At 44.1% G+C, this 26,769-nt stretch overlaps 2 protein-coding genes across 2 annotated transcripts in view; one reads left to right on the top strand and one right to left on the bottom strand.

The window, feature by feature from the left end:
• The window catches only part of NEUROG2 (neurogenin 2), a 456,819-nt gene that overhangs the window by 67,960 nt on the left and 362,090 nt on the right, over positions 1-26,769 (bottom strand). The window lies entirely within an intron of this gene.
• Positions 4,910-26,769, top strand: part of ANK2 (ankyrin 2) — a 372,658-nt gene continuing 350,798 nt past the window's right edge. The window contains exon 1 of the mRNA XM_061343843.1: positions 4,910-5,195. Within this exon, the coding sequence (XP_061199827.1) occupies positions 5,124-5,195 (72 nt within the window). The 5' untranslated portion in view covers positions 4,910-5,123. The remainder of the gene's footprint in view (positions 5,196-26,769) is intronic.

A 26,769-nucleotide genomic window follows, 5' to 3' on the forward strand; every position in this document is an offset into this window, starting at 1 on the left:
AATGCCAGTGCATGAGCTGCTCAGTGTCAGCCACTGCAAATATCCTTAGGCTTTCTCACAGACATGTCCTTAGAAAGTACACAGTGATGCTTTTTAACGGAAGAAACGATAGAGATGATGCTGTCTGAGAATCCAGCTCAGCCTTTCTCCACTCGCGCTTGGCAAATCAAAATAACAGCGATCCAAAGGGATTGTTGCTGCCAGCACAGCATTGCTGTAAAACAGAAACACAATAGAGGGCACAACAAGGAAGAGCAGCCATGCTGCTCGCTGCAGCACTGTGTAAATTTTATCTTCATCTGAAAATGGTGTGAAAGTTGGTGATCTCCATAGGAATATGGCATCTCTTCCTTCATGTAGGGACTGGCCAGGGTGAGATCAGGCTCTTACCCATTATCCAGCTGTTAATTCTCTGCCCACCGTTCTGTTACTGGAGCAGTGACACTCTGAACTGCTGCAGCAGGCAATGGGGGAACTTCAGGGTCCTCCTGTCAGGTACAAAACCAGAGGCTGACTAACATAGCCCCTGTTTTTTATGCCCAGGAATAATATCCCTCAAGAAACCCTGATCTTTCAGGGGTAGAGGCTCTTCAGAAGATCACAGTAGAGTGCTTATGGCCCAATACTAGAAATATTTTAGCATGGGAAACTGATTATTATGAATCCTACAGGCTATTCATCCAAAAAAGAACTGGAGTGTAAAATCACTGCCCAAGTGAAAAAGCAGGTAACAGGGCAAAGCCATGCCAACAGGTGATTTGAACTCCCAGGCACAGAAGAGGGTACGCTAAATGGTGGAAATAAAGCTGCTTGGAGGAGGTAATTTAATCCAGGACCTGCAGATATCACTAAGAAATTGAACAATATTAGAGTTAGTACCATAGCTGAGGACAAAAGGGCAACTTAGAAATAGAGATATCCTAGACTGAATAACTCAGTCCTTTGAGCAGAAAAGAGGTTTTCCTCATTAAGGTGAAGCTTATATTCTGTGTTGGGATAGAACAGGCTGCTCCCCAAAGCGGGACATGAAAACGAATGGTACCTAAGCCTTGGCAGAGGGTTTCAAAGATGCTTAGAAAATTATAATTCCCAATTAAATATGTATTAGTCATCCAAGTCCCTTAGGTGGTCCTAAAAAATCATAACCACTTTGCCCTGCATCTAATTTACAGTCGGATTTTTCCCCTCTGCTTCTATTCCTGCTCCTCTTCCAGCACCAACTCCAGGTCCTGGTGGCACAGACTTCTGTCTGGAGCCAAAGCTGGGTAGCAGTGTTTTGAAACATGGTGTTGGAGCAGCCATGGTGGGGAGAGGAAGCAGAGGCTGAGGCCAGGCAGAGAGCACTTTCAGTGCATTTTTTAACCTCTTATGTGGAAACACAAAGCTGGATCAGCAGCAAAAAAGCTGGCTGTGCTCCAGGGAACAGAAGTGTGGGATCTAGTTTCAATGTGGGGTCTTTTTCCTGGCTGATGTTAGCATCTTTCATGCACCTCACCTATTTGGGCTACAGCTTCTGGGCTACATGTCAGGTCTAGCACTCGTGAGGGTGGTGTATGTCCTTCAGGCTGGAAGGTGCCTTGTGAAAGACTGTTAGGTGAAGAACAGCACCCGGTGTGCATGTCCTGTGTGGTGCAGAAGGTGGAACTGTAGAGAGACAAGTCCCCAGCTGGCGTGATACTCTGCTGACGCAAGGTCCCCAAGGACCTTTAACTGACATAGATGAGCATTGCCCTTTTGTACTCTCCTCAATTATTCTAAGGCGAGCAGTACTGAATTGCTGCCTATATAAGTGTTAGTCCTCCTCTTCAGGCAGGGCACAGGCTATCTGTGAAACCATGCCTGAAGCACTGCTGCTGTAAGAAAGACAGCAGATGAATTGAACAAGTTGAATCATTCCTTATATATTGGTATTGTTTCACCATGTCTGTTGGGGCCTTGTGCTGGTCAAAGGCTGGTTTCTTCCTTCCCTCTTCACTGCTGGGAGGCAGTAACTGGGTACCAGAGCTTGCTTTTTCTTGCCTCCAACTGGGAAGTTCATTGCAACCATAGAAAGAAAATTGGGATGTGGTGTCTTGAGGCTCTTCTAGGCTGTCCTCATACCCAGTGCTGAATCTTCCTAGATTATTCGGGGTTAGGAGAGAGGTTTTTCCACAGTTCCATGGGCCACAACAGTAAAAGGCCACTGTGAGCTTCTCTGCACTTGATTAACTTTGCAGGAAAGTTAATTTCCTGGGAATTTTACTGTCCTTGATTCTCCCCACCTGCCCCAGCAACTCCGTTCTGGGAATGCACTGCACCTGAGCACAGAGGTGAGGGAAGTCTTCTGCCTGGCAAAGGCTTGGGAGATAGGAAAGGAAGAGAGAGGAAAAAAGCCTCATATTTTTGGAGGTAAGTGGTCAAATACACTTGCAGGGAAACAGAAAGGAAGACTAGCCCTGAATATGAACAGGATCATTGAAGCCATGAGGTCCTTTGGGAGCCACCCTCCAGCAGGGCCTTTAAATACTGCAGACTTCAAACATAAGCTTTGTCATTGACTAAGTATCTAATTCCCACCATTGCTACCAGTTGTTAGTGCTTCTTGGCTCTCCTCTTCCTCCAGACACACCCAGTTTCTCCATGCCTCTGGTGTTACTGAGCTCCTCCTCTCCACTGCAGGCTGGAAATGTGCTGGTAGTTCCCAGGAGTAAACCTGTTTGATGCGTGTAGCATTGTAGTGCCCAGTGAGATCCAAGGATGAGGAGAAGTGCCTTTCTGTGACGGAGATGACATGGGCAGGCATTGCTTTTGGAAATATTTGGAGATGGAGAGTGCTGATTGGAGAAATAAGGGTAAACAGGATGAAAGCTCTTGTAGGGAACAGAAAGATCTATCTTTAAGTTGTGTTTGGCTCGATTTTTATGTTCCTTGAGGTCTGAACTTCCTTTTTTATGGCTTTGTAAAAAGGTCTCCTGCACCTGGAACATTCCCCAAATGAGAATTAACAGTTTTCCTTATTTCTCATTTCATTAAGAGACATGTCACATGTTACAAGCATTGGCAAGGCAAGGATGTAGGAATATGAAGTCAGAGGTGGGACTAAAGGTATTGGCTCAATCCAGTCACAAGCAAGACTAAGTAGTTAAATTAATTAGCGCATAGGAGTAAATTTAGCAACTCCCTTATGCAGCAGAAATCATGGTGATTTTGAGTCTGTGCTTCCAAAGACTGCTTTAGGTGGTAGTGCTTGAAAGCCGGAGGGCTGGTACAGTGACACAGACTGGAGCAGGCTCATGAGCCCGGGGCGGGGCAGGAGCCCAAGTTTTGCAGAGGGATGTTTTTGATTAATAGTCTCCCTACACCTTGTATTAAAGAGCAAAACTATATTTGGGAAGAAACTTGGGTGAAGCAGTGAATTTCTTCTCTGCTAGCACATTACAGCAAAAAGGTGGTCCCCTTACTCAGATGGCTCTGTCCCTAGAGAGGTATTTTGGTGAAGATTTGTGACATGGTGCCATGCTTAAATATGAGTGAAAGTTTCCTCAGCCTGGTAGGCAGGGGAGTAGCAAGTTCCTGTGGCTAAAATATGGAGATAAGGGAATGTAATTAACCATTGGAACCACTTGCCTAGGGATAATATAATGGATTAATTTGAACTTTGTGATTGCAAATTGTCTTTCTGACACCACTGTGGATCAAGAAGCTGCTTGGGGTTTGCTATAGGAGCCACCAAGAGGAACGGCATTGCCAGAAATTCCTGTCTTATGCCTGAGGGAGATCAGACTCCCTGATGATAGGGTCCCTTGTGGCCTTAATTTATTGGAATACAGGCAGCAAGGAAGCCTTCTCCCCTCTTCATGTTCCAATCAGCAGCTGTAAGCCCTGCGTGTTTAAAGGGTGTAGAAATATGATAATTATGTTGGTAATAATTATAATAATGGTGGAGGTTGGTCTCTTTTCCCAAGTAACAAGTGATAGGACAAGAGGAAATGCCCTCAAGCTGTGCCAGGGGAGGTTTAGACTGAATATTAGGAACAATTTCTTCACTGAGAGGCTGGTCAGGCATTGGAACAGGCTGCCCAGGGAATGGTGGAGTCACAACCCCTAGAAGAGTCCATAAGCATTGCAGATGAGGCCTTTAGTGACATGGTTTAGTGGTGGCCTTGGCAGTGCTGGGGAAATGGACTTGATGATCTTAAAGGTCTTTTCCAACCTAGCTGATTCTGTAATTCTAAGATTACACCTCAAAATATGTGCATTTAGCTATAACATAAATCATTATTTTATCCCTGTGTTTTGAAACTTAGGGCTGAATGAGAAGCTATAACAAGCTGTCATCATTTAAAATGAAGCCCCGGCGGGGGGTGCAGTGTTGCTGGGGTTTAGCCCACTGCCCAGGGATGCCCTACTTGTGTCACAGAGTGGTTGGAAAGGACCTTAAGATCATATAGTTCCAACCGCCCTGCTATGGGCAGGGATGCCTCACACTAAACCATGACACCCAAGGCTTTGTCCAACCTGGCCCTTGAATATGGCCAGGGATGAAGAATTTACCATTTCCTTGGGCAACCTGTGCCAGTGCCTTACCACCTCACTCTAAAGAACTTTAAGAACTTTTTCCTTACATATAACCTGAACTTCCCCTGTTTCAGTTTACACCCGTTACCCCTTGTCCTATTGCTGCAGTCCCTGATGAAGAGCCCCTCACCAGCATCCTCGTAGGCCCCCTTCAGATGCTGGAATGCTGAAAGTGAGTGTGTATCTACTCGTGCTTTACCTACGCACAGCTCCACTGCCCACACGGAGCTGCGGGCAAGGGAGCTGCGTGTAGACGGAGGGCAGCGTGTGCTGTGCGGCGCTGCGTGTGACTCCGTGCTAGGGGTGTGCGTGCGCGAGGTCGAGGCGGGTCCTCCTCCGCTCCCGCCCGCCGGCAGCCGCGGAGCTGTCCATGATCTCATCGGCAGCTCGGCCTCCTCTTTCGCGCACCCTCAGCCAAGCACGGGCAGCTGCGCCGCCGTCCCGAGAAGGTCACCGGCCGCCAGCCCGCCTGCCGCGGGGCCGCGGTCTCCGCTATGGTGGTGGTGGTACTGCCTCGGGGCTGAGGAGAGGCGGGCGCCCGCGGGAAGGAGAAGCGGAGCTAGAAGATGGCTGCCCCCGCGCCCCCCGCGCCGGGAGGCGGGCCCTCTCCCCCCGCCGGCCCGCCGCGCCTTCGCCAGGTGGGTGGTGGTGCGGGCGGCGGGGATGGATGCTGTGGGGAATGGGTGGTCCCCCCGCTGAGAGGGCGCATGGCTAAATAGAGGGACCAGAGAGCATCGGCGGAGGGCGGAGGGATGGGTGAATTTCCCTTCTGCTCGTCCTTAAATAAAAAGACCCCATATTATACCCATCCCCCCCAAAAAAAAACCCAAACCCAAAAAACAAAACGAAACAGTGAAAAACAGCCCATGCCAACCCCGAAATCATTTCAGGCAGTACACGTGCCTGAAAATCATTTCACCCACACGCGTGCAACTCCTGCGAGCAGCGGTGGTGCAGCGTCGTACGTTTTGCCGTGTGTTCCCACTGTAGCAGAGAGCACCTCGGAAGGCACGGGTGATATCTCAATGAACGTCATGCAGCAGTTTCCGAGTAGCTGCTCCCACAACGCTTTCCTGCGTGCATCCGTCCTTCCCCTTGCAAAAGGAGAGAGTGCTGGTGTGCAGTGGTTGCTGCATTGATTTACATTTGGAACGGTGAAGTTGGTCATGGGAATTGGTTGAGGTTCTCCACCTGCCTGGGTCAGCTGCTTGAGTGTCTGGGGGGGGGAGGTTCGTGCCATGAGCTCTCAGTGTTTCCCGGAAATGGGAGAGGCAGAAATGGAGGGACAGAGCACTGGCATGTCCAACTTGCTCCTTCCTGCTGAGGCTGTAATGTTACTGGGGTTATTAATAAAATAAAATTAATAAAGAAAAAGCTGTTGCAAAGGAGGATTCCCAGTGAGTGATCAGATTATTTCAGTATGCATGTACTCCAGCATAAATCCAAATAGAAATCCTACCCTGCTCCAGTTTTTGGTTCATTTTCACTGGTAGTACTGCTGGCAAGGCAGTCTCCAGGGTCTGCAGTTGGGACAGGCATCAAAAAACTTGGAGGACTATCTGAATGTGTCACCCCCCCTTATGCTCTGCAAGTTTGGGCTGAGTAACTGAAGCAAAAAGGCCTTTGTGTGGATTTGCTTCTGACTCCAGCTGGAAATGCCACAAGAACACCTACCCCCCTCACCCCCACAGATTCTGTCGCTTCCTGTTCCTTGATGGAAATGGGATGAAAAAATAAGTGTCTGATTTTATTAGCTAAGTTTGCGATTTATGGGGGAGAGCAGCAAGCAGGGATCTCCCTAGTTTATTGCAATCTGTACAAGGTGCTGTTGGCAGCACCAGCAGGACAAACTGGGAGCGAAAAGAAGTTCCAGACTGTAAAGGCAAAAAGATGAACACCTCAAGCACCAGGAATCCTCACACAACCAGGCTTCTCTTTGCCTACAACTCACTCTGTGTGTTGGCTGGGACTAGGAATGCTTCCAACAGCAATTGTGACCCTCAGTGAAAACAAAATGACAGTGTAATATCTGGAATTAGCAGGTAGGAATCACGCATGAAAAATACTGACTACTACAGTTGGTTGTCTTCCCATGTGTTTGTCCTCTCCATATTTAAAATTATTTCTAATTGTGTTTAGGAAGGACTATGGCTGTGGTGGATTTTGGTATTTAACTGCATTTTTTATATCCTCTACTGAAGTACATGCAACTTGTTGGGTGACCTTCACTAGAATTTCAAAGTCTATGAATAAATGCACAGATGCTTTGAACCTGACCTAAGTATGTTTAGATAAATGGAAACAGGCCAGTGATACTAAATGCTGTATTAGGCAATACTAGTTTTATGATTTAATGAAGAGCTAAATGCTGTATTAGGCAATGCTAGTTTTATGATTTAGTGAAGAACCTAAAAGGCCACCTTTACTAGAAGAGGCAGAATATGGTCTCACTCATGGTATGCATGCTCTGAAGGGCTAAATTATATCTAGTGACTGTGCTGCATTCTAAAGGGAAAAGTGAGAATTAAGTTGAAGTACAGGTATCCGAATATGTTGTAATGTGCAAGCATTTCAGTGTGTAGATAGGTTAGACCTGACAACATGCCATATATAAAGTCGGTGGTAGAGCTAGGTAAGTAGTTTTCCAGTTTTGTGAACATATTAGGTGCTCCAGAGTTTTCCTGCATCACACTAGGGCAAACCTTTCAATATTTTCCATGAAGTAAAGAAGAAAGATGTGTAAACGGGCATGGCCCATCTTCCTGGGGCTGTAAACCCTCTTTCTGCCTTGTCTGGGTCAAGAGATGGGAACGGGGGTTCCCACATCACTAACCTTCAGGCTTGTCTAGGGCTCTTGCTTGAGAACCAGTTCTCCTGTTGCGTCCCATTCAGAGTTACCTGCACTGAGGCATCCCTGCCCTGCTGCACCTCCAAGTGTGCATGGATAAATCAATGATCTTAATCCATTATCTGTTATGAAAAGAAAGTGTGCAAGAGTGTCTGTTACTGTGATTTAACTCATCTCAAAGTTGATTATAGTTCAGCAATGTACAGCACTCACACAGTAATTTTCCTGATGTTGTGCTGCTATTTATCACCCTGAAATCCCTTTATTCCCTATAAATCTCTTTTGGTAAAAGACCTGCCTGTAAGATGCTGCCTGGAACTGTAAGGCCTCTTATCTTCCTTTTCCTATTTAAGATACTTATTTCTGAAATACGGTTGGACCTCTTTGGAGGGGGACTTTGGAAGACACAGAATTCCTGTCGCTTTATTTCCCTATGGATGTTTCTGTGGCAAAACTGTCCTGTATTGTGAATCCATGGAAGCAAGAGATGTCCTTGAATAGTAAGAGATCCCAATATGAGACCTTCAGGTTTTAACTGATACCTTGTTACTAGCAGAGCCAAAGTCACCACAAGTCATTGATATACGGGAAATAGGAAGCATGGCTGGCCTTGGGTATGATGCCAAACATGAATTTTTGGATGCAATAGCAATACATCTCTCTGCTCAAATGGTGCAGTTTTTCAACCTGTCAGATTACATGAGCTCTAACAGGTGAGGTCTAATTGGTATGAGGTCTCCACCTAGGGCTTGAGAAAAATCTGTTACAGCGAGCACCCCAAATGTGGAACTGCATGAGCAAGTGCTGTTATTTTTTTCTTTTCTCAAGGAGTTTTCCCTTCCAGCTACTAGATTCTGTCTTCTACAATTATATATTTTTCTCCTGTAAAGGAGGAGGAAACAAACCCTTCTAAAACCCTGTATGCCACTGCAGTGTTATATCTGAGCCATTAATACTACTGACTATTCATATACTACTGGTGTGCTTTGATCCTGCCTTTTCTCACCCAGTGCTCTTTATCCCACTCCCCAGGTTTTTTCTACTGTAGGACTTTTTCTTTGTCCCCTGCTGTTTGTGGGATTTGAGGATGTTTTAAGTTCCTTTTACATGGATAGTTTAGACTCCCAGCCCATCCATGCAGCTGCTTTGCTTAGGACACTATGTTTGCCTTCACCTCTTTGCTGGCATGGATTCTAGTTCCATAATTTCAAAAATGAGATTGGTTTCATTTCCCCGTTTGCAAGGTTTCTTTGAACTTTAATTTGATTCAAGCTTATTTTTTCATTTTGCCTCCTGCTACTCCAGAGGATTAGGACTGATTTGTTCAAAACCAGAATGACATGAAAATCAGCATTGCAAAGTACTCAGGCATCTCAGCACTAGGTAAAGAGAACAACAGAAAGAACATGTCTGTCAGCTAACCATATCAAATGCAAAAGGGTGCTAGAAAATGTCTTTTCACTGATTTGAAATGCTGAAACATAATGCATGATGAACTTGTGTGAGGATTGACCAGAGTAATCACAGACCAGTCAGCCCCACCTCTATGCCTGGCAAAACCTTGGAGCAGATTCTCCTGGAAGGCATGCTAAAGGCACATGAAAATCAACAAGGTGCTTGGTGACAGCCAGCATGGCTTCACTAAGGGGAAATCCTGCCTGACCAATTTGGTGGCCTTCTATGATGGGGCTACAGAACTGATGGACAACGGTAGAGCAGTTAATGTAATCTACCTGGACTTGCGTAAAGCTTTTGACACTGAGCCACATGACATCATTGTCTCTAAATTGGAGAGACATTGATGAATGACATCAATTTGATGGATGGACCACTCGGTAGATAAAGAACTGGCTGGATGGCCGCATGCAGAGAGTTGTGCTTCATGGCTCAGTGTCCAGCTGGAGACCTGTAACGGGAGTTGTCCCTCAGGGATCGGTGTTGGGACCGGTCTTGTTTAACATCTTTGTCTCTGACATGGACAGTGGGATTGAGTGCGCCCTCAGCATGTTTACCGATGACACCAAGCTGTGTGGTTCGGCTGATATGCTGGAGGGAAGGAATGCCATCCAGAGGGACCTTGACACACTTGTGAGGTGGGCTGATGCCAACCTCATGAAGTTTAACAATGACAAGTGCAAGGTCCTACACCTGGGTCTGGGCAATCCCAGGCACAGCTACAGGTTGGGCAGAGAAGAGATTCAGAGCAGCCCTGCGGAGAAGGACTTGGGGGTGTTGGTCGATGAGAAACTGAACGTGAGCCGACAGTGTGCGCTTGCAGCCCAGAAAGCCAACCATATCCTGGTCTGCATCAAAAGGAGCGTGACCAACAGGTTGAAGGAGGTGATCTTGCCCCTCTCCTCTGCTCTTGTGAGACCTCACTTGGAGTATTGTGTGCAGTTCTGGTGTCCTCAACGTAAAAAGGACATGGATCTGCTGGAACAAGTCCAGAGGAGGGCCACAAGGATGATCAGGGGACTGGAGCACCTCCCGTATGAAGACAGGCTGAGAAAGTTGGAGCTGTTCAGCCTGGAGAAGAGAAGGCTGCGTGGAGACCTCATAGCAGCCTTCCAGTATCTGAAGGGGGCCTATAAGGATGCTGGGGAGGGCCTCTTCATTAGGGACTGTAGTGACAGGACAAGGGGTAACGGGTTAAAACTTAAACAGGGAAAGTTTAGATTGGATATAAGGAGGAAGTTTTTTACTGTAAGGGTGTTGAGGCACTGGAATGGGTTGCTCAGGGAGGTTGTGAATGCTCAATCCCTGGCAGTGTTCAAGACCAGGTTGTGGAGGAGGCCTTGGGTGATATGGTTTAGTGTGAGGTGTCCCTGCCCATGGCAGGGGGGTTGGAGATAGATGATCTTAAGGTCCTTTCAAACCCTAACTATTCTATGATTCTGTGATTCTGTGATAATAGATGTAGGCTGATGTAGAAAAAAATTAATTACACTTAGCGCATGAGACTACATGTATCCAGATTGCATGTAAAAATTACTATGCTATGGTGTTATCTCAGCTGCAAAATCAAGCACTTAGTAGTTACAAACTAATAGAATTAAAGACTGTGCAAGCTTAATTGTGTTCCCTTCTGTGCCTGCCCTTTACACTGAATTGGACTCTGGAAAAAGACCCCCAGAAAAACAAACCAGACATACATAAGTGAGGGTATAATTAGAAAGTGAATCACAATGTATCGTTGCACACTGTCAGATAGCAAACATACTTTGACCACACTGCCAGGTTGTTTCTGCCAGGAAAAGGAAAATAGTAATTTTGGAAAGCTTGCATCCCAGTCAAATATGAAGTGAATTTGAAAGCAGAGGTTAAAGGTACAGGTCCAGCTCCAGGTCTCTACCTGGGTGTTCAGCAGTATTTGTGTTTCAGTCACCTGAATAACATTCTTGAGGCAGGCAATAGAGATACTGGAGCTTCTTAAAACCAAGCAGCAGAAAATATGCATAATAATTAAAACTGCAAAAATTACAGGCAGTCCTTGGCATTCAGTCCCATTTTCATGATGTCCAGCAGCTGAAACATAGAGCCTGCAAGACAGGGTGGCTGATCCTGGGTGGTCAGTGGTTTATTTTGCTGTATTTTTAATATAAATGCTTAAGAAGAGCTTTTTCAAATACATGGCAGATAAAACCAACACCAGAGGCAATGTAGGCCCGCTGATGAACGGGACGGGTGCCCTGGTGACAGAAGATACAGAGATGGCAGAGTTACTGAATGACTTCTTTGTCTCTGTCTACTCTGCTGGAGGCAGTCCTGAAGAGCCCTGTACCGCTGAGACCCCGGATGAAGATAGGTCAACGGAGCGGTCTGCCTTAGTCGATGAGGAATGGGTTAAAGACCAGTTGAGCAATCTGGACATCCATAAATCCATGGGTCCAGATGGGATGCACCCACGGGTGCTGAGGGAACTGGCGGAGGTCATTGCTAGACCGCTCTCCATCATCTTTACCAAGTCTTGGGAAACAGGAGAGGTGCCTGAGGACTGGAGGAAAGCAAATGTCACTCCTGTCTTCAAAAAGGGCAAGAAGGAGGACCCGGGTAACTATAGACCGGTCAGCCTCACCTCCATCCCTGGGAAAGTGATGGAACACCTTATCCTTGGTGCCATCTTAAGGCATATCAAGGATAAGAGGGTTATGAGGAGCAGTCAACATGGCTTCACCAAGGGGAAGTCATGCTTGACCAATCTCGTAGCCTTTTATGAGGAAATAACACGGTGGATGGATGATGGCAGAGCGGTGGATGTGGTCTACCTTGACTTCAGCAAAGCGTTTGACACGGTCTCCCACAGCATCCTTGCGGCTAAATTGAGGAAGTGTGGTCTGGATGATTGGGTAGTGAGGTGGACTGTGAACTGGCTGAAGGAGAGAAGCCAGAGAGTTGTAGTCTATGGGGCAGAGTCTAGTTGGAGGCCTGTATCTAGTGGAGTGCCTCAAGGGTCAGTACTGGGACCAGTATTATTTAATATATTCATCAATGATTTAGATGAGGGAATTGAGTGTACTATCAGCAAGTTTGCTGATGACACTAAGCTGGGAGGAGTGGCTGACACGCCAGAAGGCTGTGCTGCCATCCAGTGAGACCTGGACAGGCTGGAGAGTTGGGCGGGGAGTAACTTGATGAAATATAACAAGGGAAAGTGTAGAGTCCTGCATCTGGGCAGGAACAACCCCAGGTTCCAGTATAGATTGGGGAACAACCTGTTAGAGAGCAGTGTAGGGGAGAGGGACCTGGGGGTCCTGGTGGACGACAGGGTGACCATAAACCGACACTGTGCCCTTGTGGCCAAGAAGGCCAATGGCATCCTGGGGTGTATTAGAAGGGGGGTGGTTAGTCGGTCGAGAGATGTCCTCCTTCCCCTCTACTCTGCCCTGGTGAGACCTCATTTGGAATATTGTGTCCAGTTCTGGGCCCCTCAGTTTAAGAAGGACAGGGACCTGCTGGAGAGAGTCCAGCGCAGGGCAACTAAGATGATTAAGGGAGTGGAGCATCTCCCTTGTGAGGAAAGACTGAGGGAGCTAGGTCTCTATAGTTTGGAGAAGAGGAGACTGAGGGGTGACCTTATTAGTGTATATAAATATATAAAGGGGGAGTGTCACGAGGATGGAGCCAGGCTCTTCTCAGTGGCAAACAATGATAGGACAAGGGGCAATGGGTACAAACTGGAACACAAGGGGTTCCACTTAAACTTGAGAAGAAACTTCTTCTCAGTGAGGGTGACGGAACACTGGAACAGGCTGCTCAGGGAGGTTGTGGAGTCTCCTTCTCTGGAGACATTCAAAACCCGCCTGGACACGTTCCTGTGTAACCTTATCTAGGTTTTCCTGCTCCGGCAGGGGGATTGGACTAGATGATCTTTTGAGGTCCCTTCCAATCTCTAGCATACTGTGATACTGTGAAATTGGTTGAATTAAGGATTACAATTTGATACTGGTTTCTGTGTTAGCATCAGGTCTACTGTGTTATTGTTTCTGATGCTTAGAAAGTTCATTCGCATGCTTTCCCATGTGTATCTTATGAGTAGTTTTTAGGAGAATCTTTGGTTTCTCGTTTGGTTTTTGTGCTTCTTGTGTGCACGTGGCTTTGTTTTTTATAGTTTAAGTTTGTTGTTTGGGTTTGTTTTTTTTTGTTTTGTTTTGTTTTTTTCCCTTTCCCCTCTCCCCACTCCCGTTCTGCCTCCCTCTGCTGTGCTCCCTCTCTCAGAAAATTTATACATGACAATGTTACCAAAGACTGTTTTTTTGGCTTTTGGTTTAAATTTTTGCTTAGGCAGTTGTTGGAGATCCCCTTGCCCCAGAGGCTTGCTGGGCTGAGGGGCTGCCCACCATTTTGAGGGGCAGTGGCAAATACCATTGCTTGCTTTGGAAAAAGCAGCTCCTGCATGTCTCTTGTCCAAGAGGTTTTGCTTCTTAACTTGCCTGTTAAATATTGAAGGAATAGTGCTTCCTATCAGTAAGTAAAAAACCATGAAAACAAAGACAAACCCCATTAAAAACCTCAACACAAGCTCTGTGAGCCTTTCAGTGCTGAATACTGATCCCTACATAGGTATTGTGGAAAGACAACTTCTTGCTCTTAGTATCTGTCTTTATTTCCTCCCATTGTTAGATCTTTGTAAGGTAACAGTAACGTTTGCAGTGAAACACCAAATGGTCATGGAGAATGTGCAGTGTCTGGCTTAAGTTCTGTTATGAAGTATATATTGTGACATTTTCTTTGTACAGGATTTTAGTCTTGAGTGGTAAGGTTGGTTTTGTGGACTACTTGAGCCTCTTCAGGCTGTCTTCCTCCAAGGAACTGGAACAACTCCACCTGAATTGGGTCTCTAGTATGTCATTATCATGGTATGTTGAAATATATCACTGCATGTGATGTCATACGTGGAGTGACAAGTGAAAAGGCTGATGTTATAGCAACAGAAAAGTAATTTTGGCACCTGAGCTCATCCTCAGGTGTCAGTCCTGAGCTACAGTCACTGACCATATGGTCCACGGAGAGCTTACCTGGGCCTCCTCTCCTGCTGGTGTGTTTGTGTTGAGAGAAATGTCTTCTACATGTATGAAGAGTAACTGGTAAATGGACTTTAGAAGTCTTCTAGTTAACTGTCAATAAAGAACTGACTAACAAAGTAGGGAAAATATTTGACTAATCAAAATATGTTCTGTTCTGATGGCTGTCCTTTCTTTTATTCTCCTTTAAGTGCCTTATTGCCTTATGGTGAGAAAGCTAGGAATTTAGACGCAGCTGTTGTATTTAGCAGGTTGTAGACTTCAAAATGTACCAGTAAAAAAAAAGTAATCTGTAATTTTGATATATATTCTTAAAAAAAAAAAAAAGAAATATTTCAGTAAATGGGGTGGTGAGCTAGAAATTGCTGCTCATTAATGTGTGGAGGTTTATGAACTTGGGTGAAAAACAGGCTGCATTCAAAGTCTATTGTTGAGGTACATTTTTTATAGCAATGTGAGCTGGTGGCTGGCTGAAACATCCTGATAAAAGTTTCTGTTGGAAAGCTTTAGAGATGGAAGCTGGGCTTTCCTTACTGAAAGTGCCAGGAGTAACGCTGTACAAAAAGGTGGGGTAAAAGTGCAGTGCTGCAGACTTTCAAAAGTACGAATGCGTCAAGGTGAAATTTTTCTTTCAGTTTAGCTAAAATCATTTATTCTCTGATGATTAATACGTAGTACTTGATGTCCTGATGTCTTTCTGATAATTGACTGAATGTTCCAACTAGGCTAGTGGGTGCTTGAGCCCTCGACGGACAGACAACAGCAGTAGCATGGCAGCTTTGCTAATGAGATTATGGCAATAATGTTGGAGTCATGCTTTGTTGCCCTCCTGACTCGGGACACAAAATTGTAACTCTCAGAGCTGAAGCATTTGCAGAAGTCACTTTGGGGAATACTGTTTAAATGTGCTTTCTGTAAGTTCTGTAATAATATCCTGGAGTAATGTCTGTATCTGGTTTTGCATGTTCTGTGCCACAACTGCTGGTATTGATCACGGGAAACTGCTCTGCATTAATCAAGTTTAAGTTCTGGGCAAGTTGTAGGTCATATCTGAGGTTCCCAACATGACGAAAAAATGGTCTGTGTTTAGTTGTGGAACTGCACAGTACTTACAGCTCTATTATTTCTTGTCTCTGCTTGTACTGTTTGGGTAGGTTTTTTGTGTTTTGTTTTGGCTGCCTGATCTTGAAGTATTTTGGTTTATCTCCAGAACTTGATTGCTCCGATAGAGTATTAAGAGTGTAGTATGTCATGGGACAGTTACTTGAGACTTCCTGCATTAAAGGCATCTTTGTTTATGCAACAAGGATTCATTCATCAACCTCCCACCCTCACCCCTTTGTTAACTCTTTGGGTTCAGTTCTACTGGTGTATATAAAATGGTAGCTACAGGAAATAGAGTTGGTAACCTGTCCCTTTCAGGAGTTCTCTTTCTGAGGTGTTTTGACTGTTGATAACCAAGGCAAGTTTCTGAAGTTACCTGCTGTCTTGCTGGTAACTTCAAGTTGTGCTTCCTGAAACGTGGGTAAGAAGCTTCATGAAATGCACCCCTTTCTTATTTTGAGCTTTATTTGAGTTGCTTTACTTACTAAGATGATCTTCCATGGAAGTGACTGGTCTCTTCATGCCAAGCTGCTAGTGTGAAGGTCCAAAGTGATAATGGTGTAACTGTCATCCTGTTCTTCACTGCTTTTAAGATTTTGAGTTCTTTAGGTATCTGGTCAGTTTTGCTGGAACCCTTGCATCAGGTATTACGTTCACTATCGGTTATTGTAAATAAGTTAAGGATCATGTATTTCACAACAGACTGAACCGGAGGACCTTTTGATCCCTCCGGTAGTTGATGTTTGCAAAATGTGTTGAGCACGCTTGCAAATATATTGGTACAGCTGTTGTCAGTGGCATGACTTTATGGGAGGGTGTGTGAAGTATGAAACACAAGTTTACGTGAAGAAATGGGGTGCAGCCTCAAGTCCTGCTGATCATGCAAAAGGTGTCAGAGGTTTTGATGTAAGTTTTACGAGAACTTTAATCTCATGGGATGTTTCCAAATGCACAATGGATGGGGATGTGTTCCAAGTGTTCAGACTGACTGGATGAAAGCTAATGAAACAGTGCTGTAAATCCTCTTATTGTTTATGTTGGCTCTAATGGTGACCTACAGAATCATAGAATCCCAGGCTGGTTTGGGTTGGAAGGGAACTTAAAGCTCATCCAGTTCCATTCCCTTGTCACGGCCAGGGACACCTTCCACTAGACCAGGTTGCTCCAAGCCCTGTCCAACCTGGCCTTAAACACTGCCAGGGATGGGCCAGGTATTGTTTTATGAAGAAAAAATATGAATCTGAAAAGATTGGGGGTGTCCAGACTTAATTCATTTTCTCTTGCAGTCTTTCTAAGTTTGACAGTTCTTTTTCTTTAAGAAAAAAAGAAAAAAATAATCATAGATGACTGGCCAACTTATATTCAGAAAGTATCAAACTGTGGGCAGCTTCCATTTTGTAACTCCTATGCACCATGAGAAATAAGCATGCACCCAATATCTTTGGTTTAAAGCAGATGCCCACCCACACACATATGCAACTCCAAGAGGAGAAAATAATCTTTGCAGTTAATTCTGAACCATGTTGGTTTCTATATGATCAAAGTTAGCAAGTGGCTTCTAGAGCATGCAACCAGAACTCTTCTGAAGTATGTTTTATATGCTGTTTATGTGTGCTTACAGCTACATGAATCCTCTTGCATGGTTTTATTCTTGATAAAATCTATCTTTTCCTCCCCCTCTGCATGTGGAACAATTGCCAGTCCTTGTTCATCTGTGAACCTCAGCTGCTGCTGCTCTCAGGAATGTGAGTTTTGTTCCAGCAGCAGCCACAGTTTGCTCTGATGTGCCCCATGCACATAGGTGGGAGGTGCGAGAGCTAGCAGGGAAAAAGAAAGGACTCTGCCGTGAGTAGAACTCTCTCATGGCTGTGCAGGAGGTTTCTGGAACTTGAACTTGCTCAGACTGGGTGCTAATATCCTGGCCTTGATTCAAGGTGGTATTTTAGTTCTTGCTGAGAGTGGCAGCTGGTCAGTACACAGCCAAAGCCTGGTTTGCTCGCCTGGTATAGCAGACAGGGTGTTGCATTCTGCATGTATAGCTCTTGTAACAGGGTAAATGCTGACAGTTTTTAGATCTAGTTTGCGTTGCTAATAATTTAATCTTAGATTTCCTACAAATAGCCTCTTGTATCTGAAGCTGCCCTTTACTGAGACCATTTCTGAGGATCATTTCTGCAGTGGTTGGAGGCTTGCACTGGAAATGCTCTACCTTGAATGGTTGCTGGGTTCATTGTTGTCTTGGTATGCATTATTTGCTGTCTCCTGGATGCATGGTGTTTGACACGGTGGATATTCTGAGCAATTTTAGGGCTCTCTAATATGGATAATGTTGTTGTATACCTGAAAACAAGAAAACAGGTCTAACACCCCTCCCCCTGGCCTGAGTCTCTCATTTTGGTCCCTTATCAGGGATCAGAAGCACACAGGATTTTCCAAGCAATGACAATAGATGAAAAAATGCTATTGTAGAAACCTGGCATGAGCACAGTGCAAATCCAAGGCTGAATATTTCAACACAGTCCGTTTGAGTTGCCAGATCAGACTTTCCTGTGTATCTGTTTTTCAAACAGCCATATGATCTTAGGAAGGTCTTTAGAGCCAAGGCCCACATTCCTGTAAGACTAGACTACCACATTTGCGCTATTCGTGCATTCATAATCTCCTACAGGTTACAGGAATACAAAGATGTTATGTATGTCAACTCACCATTAAAGACAAAAATTTATGTTCAGTAAACATTTGCTTTATATTAATCATAACAGTGGATCACTTGCTGAAACAAAGAAAAAAAAAAAGGCAAACCAACACTTGGTGGTTAAAGAACTGGCTGGATGGCCGCATGCAAAGAGTTGTGGTCAATGGCTCAGTGTCCAGCTGGAGACTAGTAACGAGTGGTGTCCCTTAGGGATTGATGTTGAGACCGGTCTTATTCAACATCTTTGTCAGTAACATGGACAGTGGGATTGAGTGTGCCCTCAGCAAGTTTGCTGATGACACCAAGCTGTGTGGTTCGGTTGATACGCTGGAGGGAAGGAATGCCATCCAGAGGGACCTCGACACACCTGTGAGGTGGGCTGATGTCAACCTCATGAAGTTTAACAATGACAAGTGCAAGGTCCTACACCTGGGCCGGAGCAATCCCAGGCACAGCTGGGCAGAGAAGAGATTCAGAGCAGCCCTGCAGAGAAGGACTTGGGGGTGCTGGTCGATGAGAAAATGAACGTGTGCTGGCAGTGTGCGCTTGCAGCCCAGAAAGCCAACCATATCCTGGTCTGCCTCAAAAGGAGCATGACCAGCAGGTCGAAGGAGGTGATCCTGCCCCTCTACTCTGCTCTTGTGAGACCTCACCTGGAGTATTGTGTACAGTTCTGGTGTCCTCAACGTAAAAAAGACATGGAACTCTTGGAACAAGTCCAGAGGAGGGCCACGAGGATGATCAGGGGACTGGAGCACCTCCTGTATGAAGACAGGCTTGAGAAAGTTGGGGCTGTTCAGCCTGGAGAAGAGAAGGCTGCACGGAGACCTCATAGCAACCTTCCAGTATCTGAAGGGGGCCTGTAGGGATGCTGGGGAGGGCCTCTTCATTAGGGACTGTAGTGACAGGACAAGGGGTAACAGGTTAAAACTTAGGGGAAGTTTAGATTGTATATAAGGAGGAAGTTCTTTCCTGTTAGGGTGGTGAGGCACTGGAATAGGTTGCCCAGGGAGGCTGTGAACGCTCAGTCCCTGGCAGTGCTCAAGGCCAGGTTGGACGAAGCCTTGGGTGATATGGTTTAGTGTGAGGTATCCCTGCCCATGGCAGTGGAGTGGGAAATAGATGATCTTAAGGTCCTTTCCAACCCTAACTATTCTATGATTCTGTAACAATGAACTTAATTTCCAGTAATTCTTTTAGGGTAACTAAGGAAGTTCTTAGGTTGCAATTGGAGAAAACTATTTATTAATTAAAAAGGGAATAAGAACAACAGAGGATCTTGGGTTTCTGTGGCACTGAAATGCAAAACGGGGAAGCTTTATGATTCTCACAATGGCTGTTGGGGAAGACAGAGCAAGTAGTGAGCAAGAAGAGTTAGGTATAAATATTTAGAAGTCAAGTACCTCTGCAAATCTCCCCTTGGATCCAGTAGCTGTTATTTTCTCTTCTGTTTGTTCAGCTTGAAGAAGAGAATCTATATTTAGTAAAGCAAGCAGTATTAATTCTGTATAAAAGCATTTTGTCTGGCATGGTGTGCATGTATTAAGATTTGTAAGTTGATGAGTGGGCACTGTAGAAAGTTGGATGATAACTCTGTAATATTAAATTACTTCCTCAGCATGGGCTGATGAGTGATAACCTCTTATTACCCAGACTAACACTGCTCCTGGCAGATAACTTATTTGCTCCCGGTCTTGGTCAAGGGGTTTAAACTGAAACAGGGAAAGTTCAGGATCTAACCTAGAAGTTCTTTACTGTGAGGGTGGTGAGACCCTGGCAGGGGTTGCCCAAGAAGTAGTAGATACTCCATTCCAGACTGTTCATGTCCAGGTTGGACAGATTCTTGGGTGACATGGTTTAGCGTGAGGAGTCCCTGCCCATGACAGGGGGGTTGGACTTAAGGTCCTTTCCAACCCTGACTATTCTATGATTCTATGGTCTAGTGTGAGGAGTCCCTGCCCATGGCAGGGCAGTTGGAACCAGATGATCCTTTTCAACCCAACCATTCTATGATTCTATGGTCTTGGTCTAAGTTGTGCTATTGCAGCTCCCTTAATGTTAAGGTCAAAAGCATCCAGCTCTTCCTGCGTGCTTCTGACAATGTCTCTGGGCACTTTGCGTTATCTGTTGATGATATGTGCATCCAACAGGGCATGAGTTGACATGTTCCATCTGACAGTCCAGAGTGATATGGAGTGCCATATTCCCCCGTGTAAGTTGTTCAGGGCTCCATGGCTCCAGAAGCTAAAGCCCCCCCACTGGCTGGGCTTGGCTTTCTGGTTTTCTAGCCTTCCTTCCAGGTGATGCCCAGATGTACCAATGGATACAAAAGAAGTCTCTGTCAAGGTTTTATGTTATTGGCTGCACTTGATGGAGCTGGGATCTACATTGTAATCATATATTAAGAAATACTGGATTGCCTCAAAGGCTGCTTGTAGGCAGATAGAGCATAGAGGTGAGATGCAGTGGTGGGGGTGGTAAAAAGCTCTGGTTATCTGTAATGTGACCTGACACAGCCCTCACAGCGATTAAACATAATTTGGTATTCTTGGCACCTGTTAGCCTGCATTGTTACTGTTCAGTTTCAGGTTGGTGCATCTCAACCCAGACCTTTATGTGCCAATAATGTCCACTTTATAGGAAAGGCAGTTGACTTGCCTTTTTAAGTTTTGCTAATGTATAAATATGTAAACTTCTTGGAGTACCTGTCCTTTGAGGCATTTGGTGGCCATTTCCTTCAAGGGGGTGGCCACCTTCTGTTGTTGCATTGAGTTTTAATTTGACTAGTGCCTGCAGGAGCTTTTGACATTGAGCTTTACTGGTGCATCACCAACAGGCAGCAATAATCCAGCATACCCATCTTCTCCTGCTAACTGTTGCTGGTGAAAGTATGGGTGTAATGCACCTGTGATTTCTGCCCTTTCCCCCTTTTTTCCTTTTCATGAAGGCTTTGCAGGGTTAGAGATTCCTTTCAATCATAGAAAATTGCTGAGCAACAGCATAATGTTTTTTTTTTTTGAGATTAATAGCGAAATGTCGTGATGACTTTGCTAATTATGATCTATGGGTTTGAAATGCTAGAAATGGCATATAACATAAAAACCAGCTCCCTCCAGCTCCCTCCAGCTCCCTCCAGCTCCCTCCAGCTCCCTCCAGTACTATTGCTATGACAAAACCCCCCAGAGCATAAACTAATAATCCATCCAGTCCTGCTGCTATTTAACAAGGACTTGAAGAATTGGTCACCTTGATTTCAGCTACAGCTTGAAATCCCTTATTAGTCTGTATTGCTTCTGCAAGTCACAAAATCAGCATCCACTTAAGGGCAGCAAATTTCAGAGCATGTTCTTAACCCTTTTTAGTCAAGTTCTACTTGTGGAATACACTGCCAATGATTATTAAGTGGTGTAAGATGGTGTTGTGAAACACATCTGGATATAAACTGAACCTATTCAAAAGGCTGGAGAGATAACAGTATAGCAATACTTGTTTTGACTTGAATTCTAATTCAGCTAGATTTCAAATGGAATTTCTAAGGTTTGTACATGTAACCTGAAGAATCAGTTTGTAAGTGCCTGGAGTGGCTCACTGTTACAGAATACATAGTGTCTTTGTTCAGCAATTCCCAAGAGAAATTAATTTGTTATAAAAGATGTTCTGAAGCTGGCTACTTAAAACAGGCTCAGCTGTAGAGCATACACTATAGTAAAAAAAGGCTGTATCAAGTCTTACTCATAACAGCATTGTGCTCTTTGCTGAAAGATAAATGAAGGTTTACTTGATGTATGCTGTTTTGGAAATATGTATATTTTTAAGGATCAAATAGAGTATATGTACCAAAGACTTCATGTTTAATGAAGAAATGGCAATGAGCCCTCTAGACTTAGTTTCCTAGTGAAGTGACTGGAGCAGCACATAATGATATGTTTGTCTGGAAGACAAAAAATTTGGAAAATGCTGGCCTAAGGATATGTAAAGATATGTTTTTCATATTGTAGCAAATTAAAAGGATTAGAGCAGAAAAAGTGAAGCATTAAAGTATTTTGAAAACAAGCACAATAAAAATTTCTTATTGTAAATGGCTAATCTTTGTCTTTAAACTCTTAATAGCTGTAGTTATAATGACTGTAGCTGTCATGATCTCCACCTAAATGCAGTTATGAAGATCGATGTGTTTTCAGAAGTGCACTTTGATACAGAAGTGAAAAATTCAATCTTCTGATTTGGAGGTGGCACGAATGTATTTTTGGTATCTGTTTGTAGGAAGATGGATTTATGTGTGGCAGAACATTTACCATGGTAACACAGGTTATGGTAGCTGAGCCACTGACTTTCCCATACTTAAGATCCAAAGGAAGTAATGAAATAACTATAAAAGGTGATGTTTCTGTTGCTTTTTTAATTATGTTAATGAGCACATATTTTACTCACAGCCCATTTAATGTATAATTAAAGGGGTTTTTTTAAATTTATCAAATTTAAACGACAAATATGCATATAGAAGTCAGTGTGCATTTGAATAAATCCTTCTAAGCACTGCATAATGGTTTGTACAGGCTATTTTGTGTCTAATCTATATACCTCCTGTAGATGGAAAACCTGTGCAAACCTAACTGGGGGCAGACTGTAGCCCTTGATTGAATTGCATATCTCTGTTTAGGATTATATTCTGCCAAAAGCGAAAGCAGTTTTGCATCTAGGTGTATATCACTTCTGTTATATACAGTGACTGGAGACTTTTTTTCCCCTCCATTGTGGGGCTGTAAAACTGATGTGAGAATTTTACACTCGTGAGTAGAACATTTGGAATGAAGGAATCAGGAAGGGTGGGAGTCTTCTCTCCTTTCTAAGCCTGAATTAAATGCTGCAGATTGCAGATGAGGTTACTTTTTGTCTTGGTTTAGGCAGGTTGAATGTGTTAAGGTTTTTGTCTGCCTGACAACAGACCAAACAACAAATGTGACTTATAAAAGCACAGATCAGCAGCTATGTCAATTAAAAAATCAAAATAAATATTTTGTGAAGTCTGTTTCAATTGTTTAAAATGAGGAGTCATCAGTCGTGATTTCCTGCCTGATGAAAACTCTTGTCTCACCTCCTTGAAGAAAGAACATTCAGTAATCCTGTTTTGTAAGACTACTGATCTGTCTAGCTGGCATTAAGCTGCTGCTCCAAAGAGGGCAGCGAGCTGGGTGTCAGAATCAGTTCTGAAATGTGGAGAGCAGGAGGTATATCATCTGCTACCCAAAATGCAAACTCCACAGAATTGCCTGGTTCTGCTTCACTTCATTTTGAAACTCCAGTGGTGAAGGGCCAATTGATGTTACTTTGAATACAAGGGGGGGAAAAATAACCAACCAAAAACCAAACCCAAACAGGTTAAAAAAGGCAAAACAAAACCCAAATGCTTGGTGTTGCTACTATTTGATGTTGCTGCCAGACAAAAATACTATTGGAAAGTGTTTACTGCTGGACATGATTTGACAAGACATATACTTCAATTCTGATTCCAAATTTACATTGTTGGGATTACTCAGGAGGAATTTGGACACGACGAGATGTAGGAAATGGTTGTGTTTACCCAGATGCATGAACTTCAGAAGACAAGTCATATAACTCAAGTAGCCAAACATCTGAGCAGTGTACACACTTCAGTTAGCCTGTGTGTAGATGTGTTTGTATACCACAGACTGTCTTCTGTGCTTTCCTCAGGTTTTTATCTGCATTTGCAAGAGGAGGGCTATAGTTACAGCTCTGTTGCCTGAATAACCCTCTAGGCACATGTGTAAAGTAACCTTGTAGTTGGACAGTCTCTGAAGACATAATTCAACAGGAAAACCCCCACTGTGTTCGACTTCTGATCTGCAGAATTATTATATTTAGCCCTAAGTGCTGTTTAATTTGATTTGTTTTGTGTTTCCTAAGCTTTTTCATATATTAGGTATCTCTATGGGAAGAAAATCTTTGTTTACTGTAGCTTTGTTGGAGCCTACAAAAGGATGAATATATTAAACCTGTATGAGAAGACTGCTAAAATAATGATCTTGAAGTCTGTGGCCTGTTCTTCATTGTTGCTTCTTTTTTTAATCTCATGAGAGCTTGGATTACAGACTGTGATTTCACATCTCTCTGCAAAAACTTCTCAGTCTGCTGTCTTCTCACACTGAGAAAAATGGTGATGGCCGAGGTAAGAATATAGCTTTTGCTTTCAAACCCCTCAATCTTGGCTGTGCCCTTTCCTGAACATGACAGTTTGTGTCCTTTTCACCTCTGGAAATTGTGCTGGTGTATTGTCAACCCTTTGTGTTGGAAGTGTGGTTAACTCTTGTGTGCCACTTGTGAAATGGATATAAGATTTAAAAATTTGAGCTTTTCATCATGGTATTGTATGCCTTAGTGCCTACATAAGTGAGACACAGGAGTCCTTTAAAATTGGAAATTTATAATAAAACCAAGGGAAAACTAAATATTCAGCTTCTACAAAGTCAGTAGCACCATTTTCCTATCAGTCACCTTCCTGGAGCATTGCTTATTGTTCTAGCTTTTGTGTATTTGCTAGACATAACTGTGCTCTTGGCTGTATTGCTTGATGATGACAAAAATCGAATATTTGAATAATGTTTAAAAGATGAACTTTGGCATTGGATGAGAATTTTGGTGGCAAGTCCCAAGAACTAGTATTTTGAATGACTGATCTCCCCCACAAAGGAAGAAACAAAATGCTTGGCTGGAAGAGACTTGAAACCAAACCTGGTGGTGTCAGCTATTCAGCTTCATGTTTTGAGTGCTGTTGTCTATTTGTTCTATTTACCATGCATGTTAGGACATTGTTAATGGTTGTTATTTAAATGTATCCAGAGGATAAACTTCATTTAACTGAATATACTTCCAGTAAGAATCTTGTTTTCTTGGAAGTGCCTGGCTGGCTGGCTCTTCAGTGGCTCATGAGGTAAGTGAAAACAGTTTTTGAGAAACACACTTGAGCTGTAGGCCATGCCTTCATAAAGTGCTTCCCCTTTTTCAGACAGGGAATGAGCAGGGAATCTGATCAAAGCATATTCATATCAAAATTCTTGATATTGTGGGAGATTAAATATCAAATTTCTGAAAGAGAATTAGTATCAACTAGTAGGAATTGCTGAGAGAATAGAGCATATAAGTAAGTCTTGATCTTAGTCTAATGGGAATCGATGGGTAGAAGAGTCTCTAGGCCTCCTTAGTGTGGGAAACAGTTTGCTTGGGGTTTTCTTTTTATGAGACACCTAAGAATTAATTTCAGTGTTTTTCCCATCCAGATTCTCTCAAGACTTGAGAGATGAATTCTTGTTGTGAGTTTAATGTAATTCAAGTAATTGAGTCAGCTCCTTAAGAAATTCCAGTGGCTACAAAACTGTATTTCTTCCTCTCATTTCCTTTTAATGCTTTAGCAGTGTCTGTTGGGGCATAACCTTCCAAATCATGCCAGGCCAAGATGCTGATGTATTCAGACAGCCCTGTTTGTCAAAAAGGTTGTTCTTTCCAACAAATATTAAACCAAACCAAACTGATACTTGTCAGCATCAGCATAGAAAGCCAAGATTTAAAGATTAGGGATTTAGATGATGTCAGAATGGTTACATTTTGCAGTAAGAATCTATGCAAATGGTGGACAAACCAACTAGGAGAGGAGCACTGCTAGATTTAGTACTCACCAACAAGGAGGGTTTGGTTGAAGGGGTGGTGATCAATGGCAGCCTTGGCTGCAGTGACCATGAGATGGTGGAGTTTAGGATCATGTGTGGGAGGAATAGAATACCTAGCAAGGCCACAGTTCTAGATTTCCGAAGGGCCAACTTTGGCCTGTTCAATCAACTGCTAAGTCTCATGGGAAAGGGTACTAGGCGGTAAAGGGGCTCAAGATAGTTGGTCAGCATTCAAGGACCACTTCTTCCAAGCTCAGGATCTGAGCGTCCCAATGGTCAGGAAATCAAGTAAGGGAGCTAGGAGACCAGCGTGGTTAAACAAGGAGCTGCTGGGCAAACTCAAGTGGAAAAGGAGAATCTAGGGATTATGGAAAGAGGGGCTGGCCACTTGGGAGGAATATAGGACAGTTGTTAGAGGATGTAGGGAGGCAATTAGGACAGCTAAGGCCTCCTTGGAACTTAATCTTGCTAGTCGGGTTAAGGACAATAGAAAGGGCTTCTTCAAATACATAGCAAATAAAACTAACACAAGAGGCAATATAGGCCCACTGCTGAACGAGGTGGGTGCCCTGGAGACAGAGGATATAAAGAAGGCAGAGGTGCTGAATGCCTTCTTTGCCTCTGTCTTTACTCCTGCAGACTCTCCCCGGGGGCCCCAGATTCCTATTGCCCCAGAAGGAGTCAGGACAAAGGAGGAGTTTGCTTTGGTAGATGAGGATTGGGTTAGGGATCAGCTATGCAATCTGGACATCTATAAATCGGTGGGTCCAGATGGAATGCACCCACGGGTGCTGAGGGAGCTGGCAGAGATCATTGCTAGGCCACTCTCCATCATCTTTGGTAAGTCGTGGGAAACGGGAGAGGTGCCTGAGGATTGGAGGATGGCAAATGTCACACCAGTCTATAAGAAGGGCATCCTTGGAAAGGTGATGGAACAACTTATTCTTGACTCCATTTCTAGGCATATCAAGGATGAGGGGGTTATTAAGAACAGCCAACATGGTTTTATGAGGGGGAAGTCATGTTTGACCAACCTTATAGCCTTCTATGAGGAAGTGACTAGGTGGAGGGATGATGGTAGAGCAGTAGATGTGGTTTTTCTTGATTTCAGTAAGGCATTTGATACTGTCTCCCACAGCATTCTCATAGATAAGCTAAGGAAGTGTGGGCTTGACGATCAGGTAGTGAGGTGTATCAAGAACTGGTTGGAAGGAAGAAGACAGAGAGTTGTGGTCAGTGGTGCAGAGTCTAACTGGAGGTCTGTGACTAGTGGAGTCCCTCAGGGGTCGGTGCTGGGACCAGTGCTATTTAATATTTTCATCAACGACCTGGATGAGGGAACCGAGTGTACTCTCAGCAAGT

This window comes from Neopsephotus bourkii, unplaced genomic scaffold, assembly GCF_033783945.1.
Source record: "Neopsephotus bourkii isolate Nb327-2 ecotype Australia unplaced genomic scaffold, CSIRO-AGI_Nbou_v1 NB_1827, whole genome shotgun sequence".
In the NCBI taxonomy this organism is placed as follows: Eukaryota; Metazoa; Chordata; class Aves; order Psittaciformes; family Psittacidae; genus Neopsephotus; species Neopsephotus bourkii.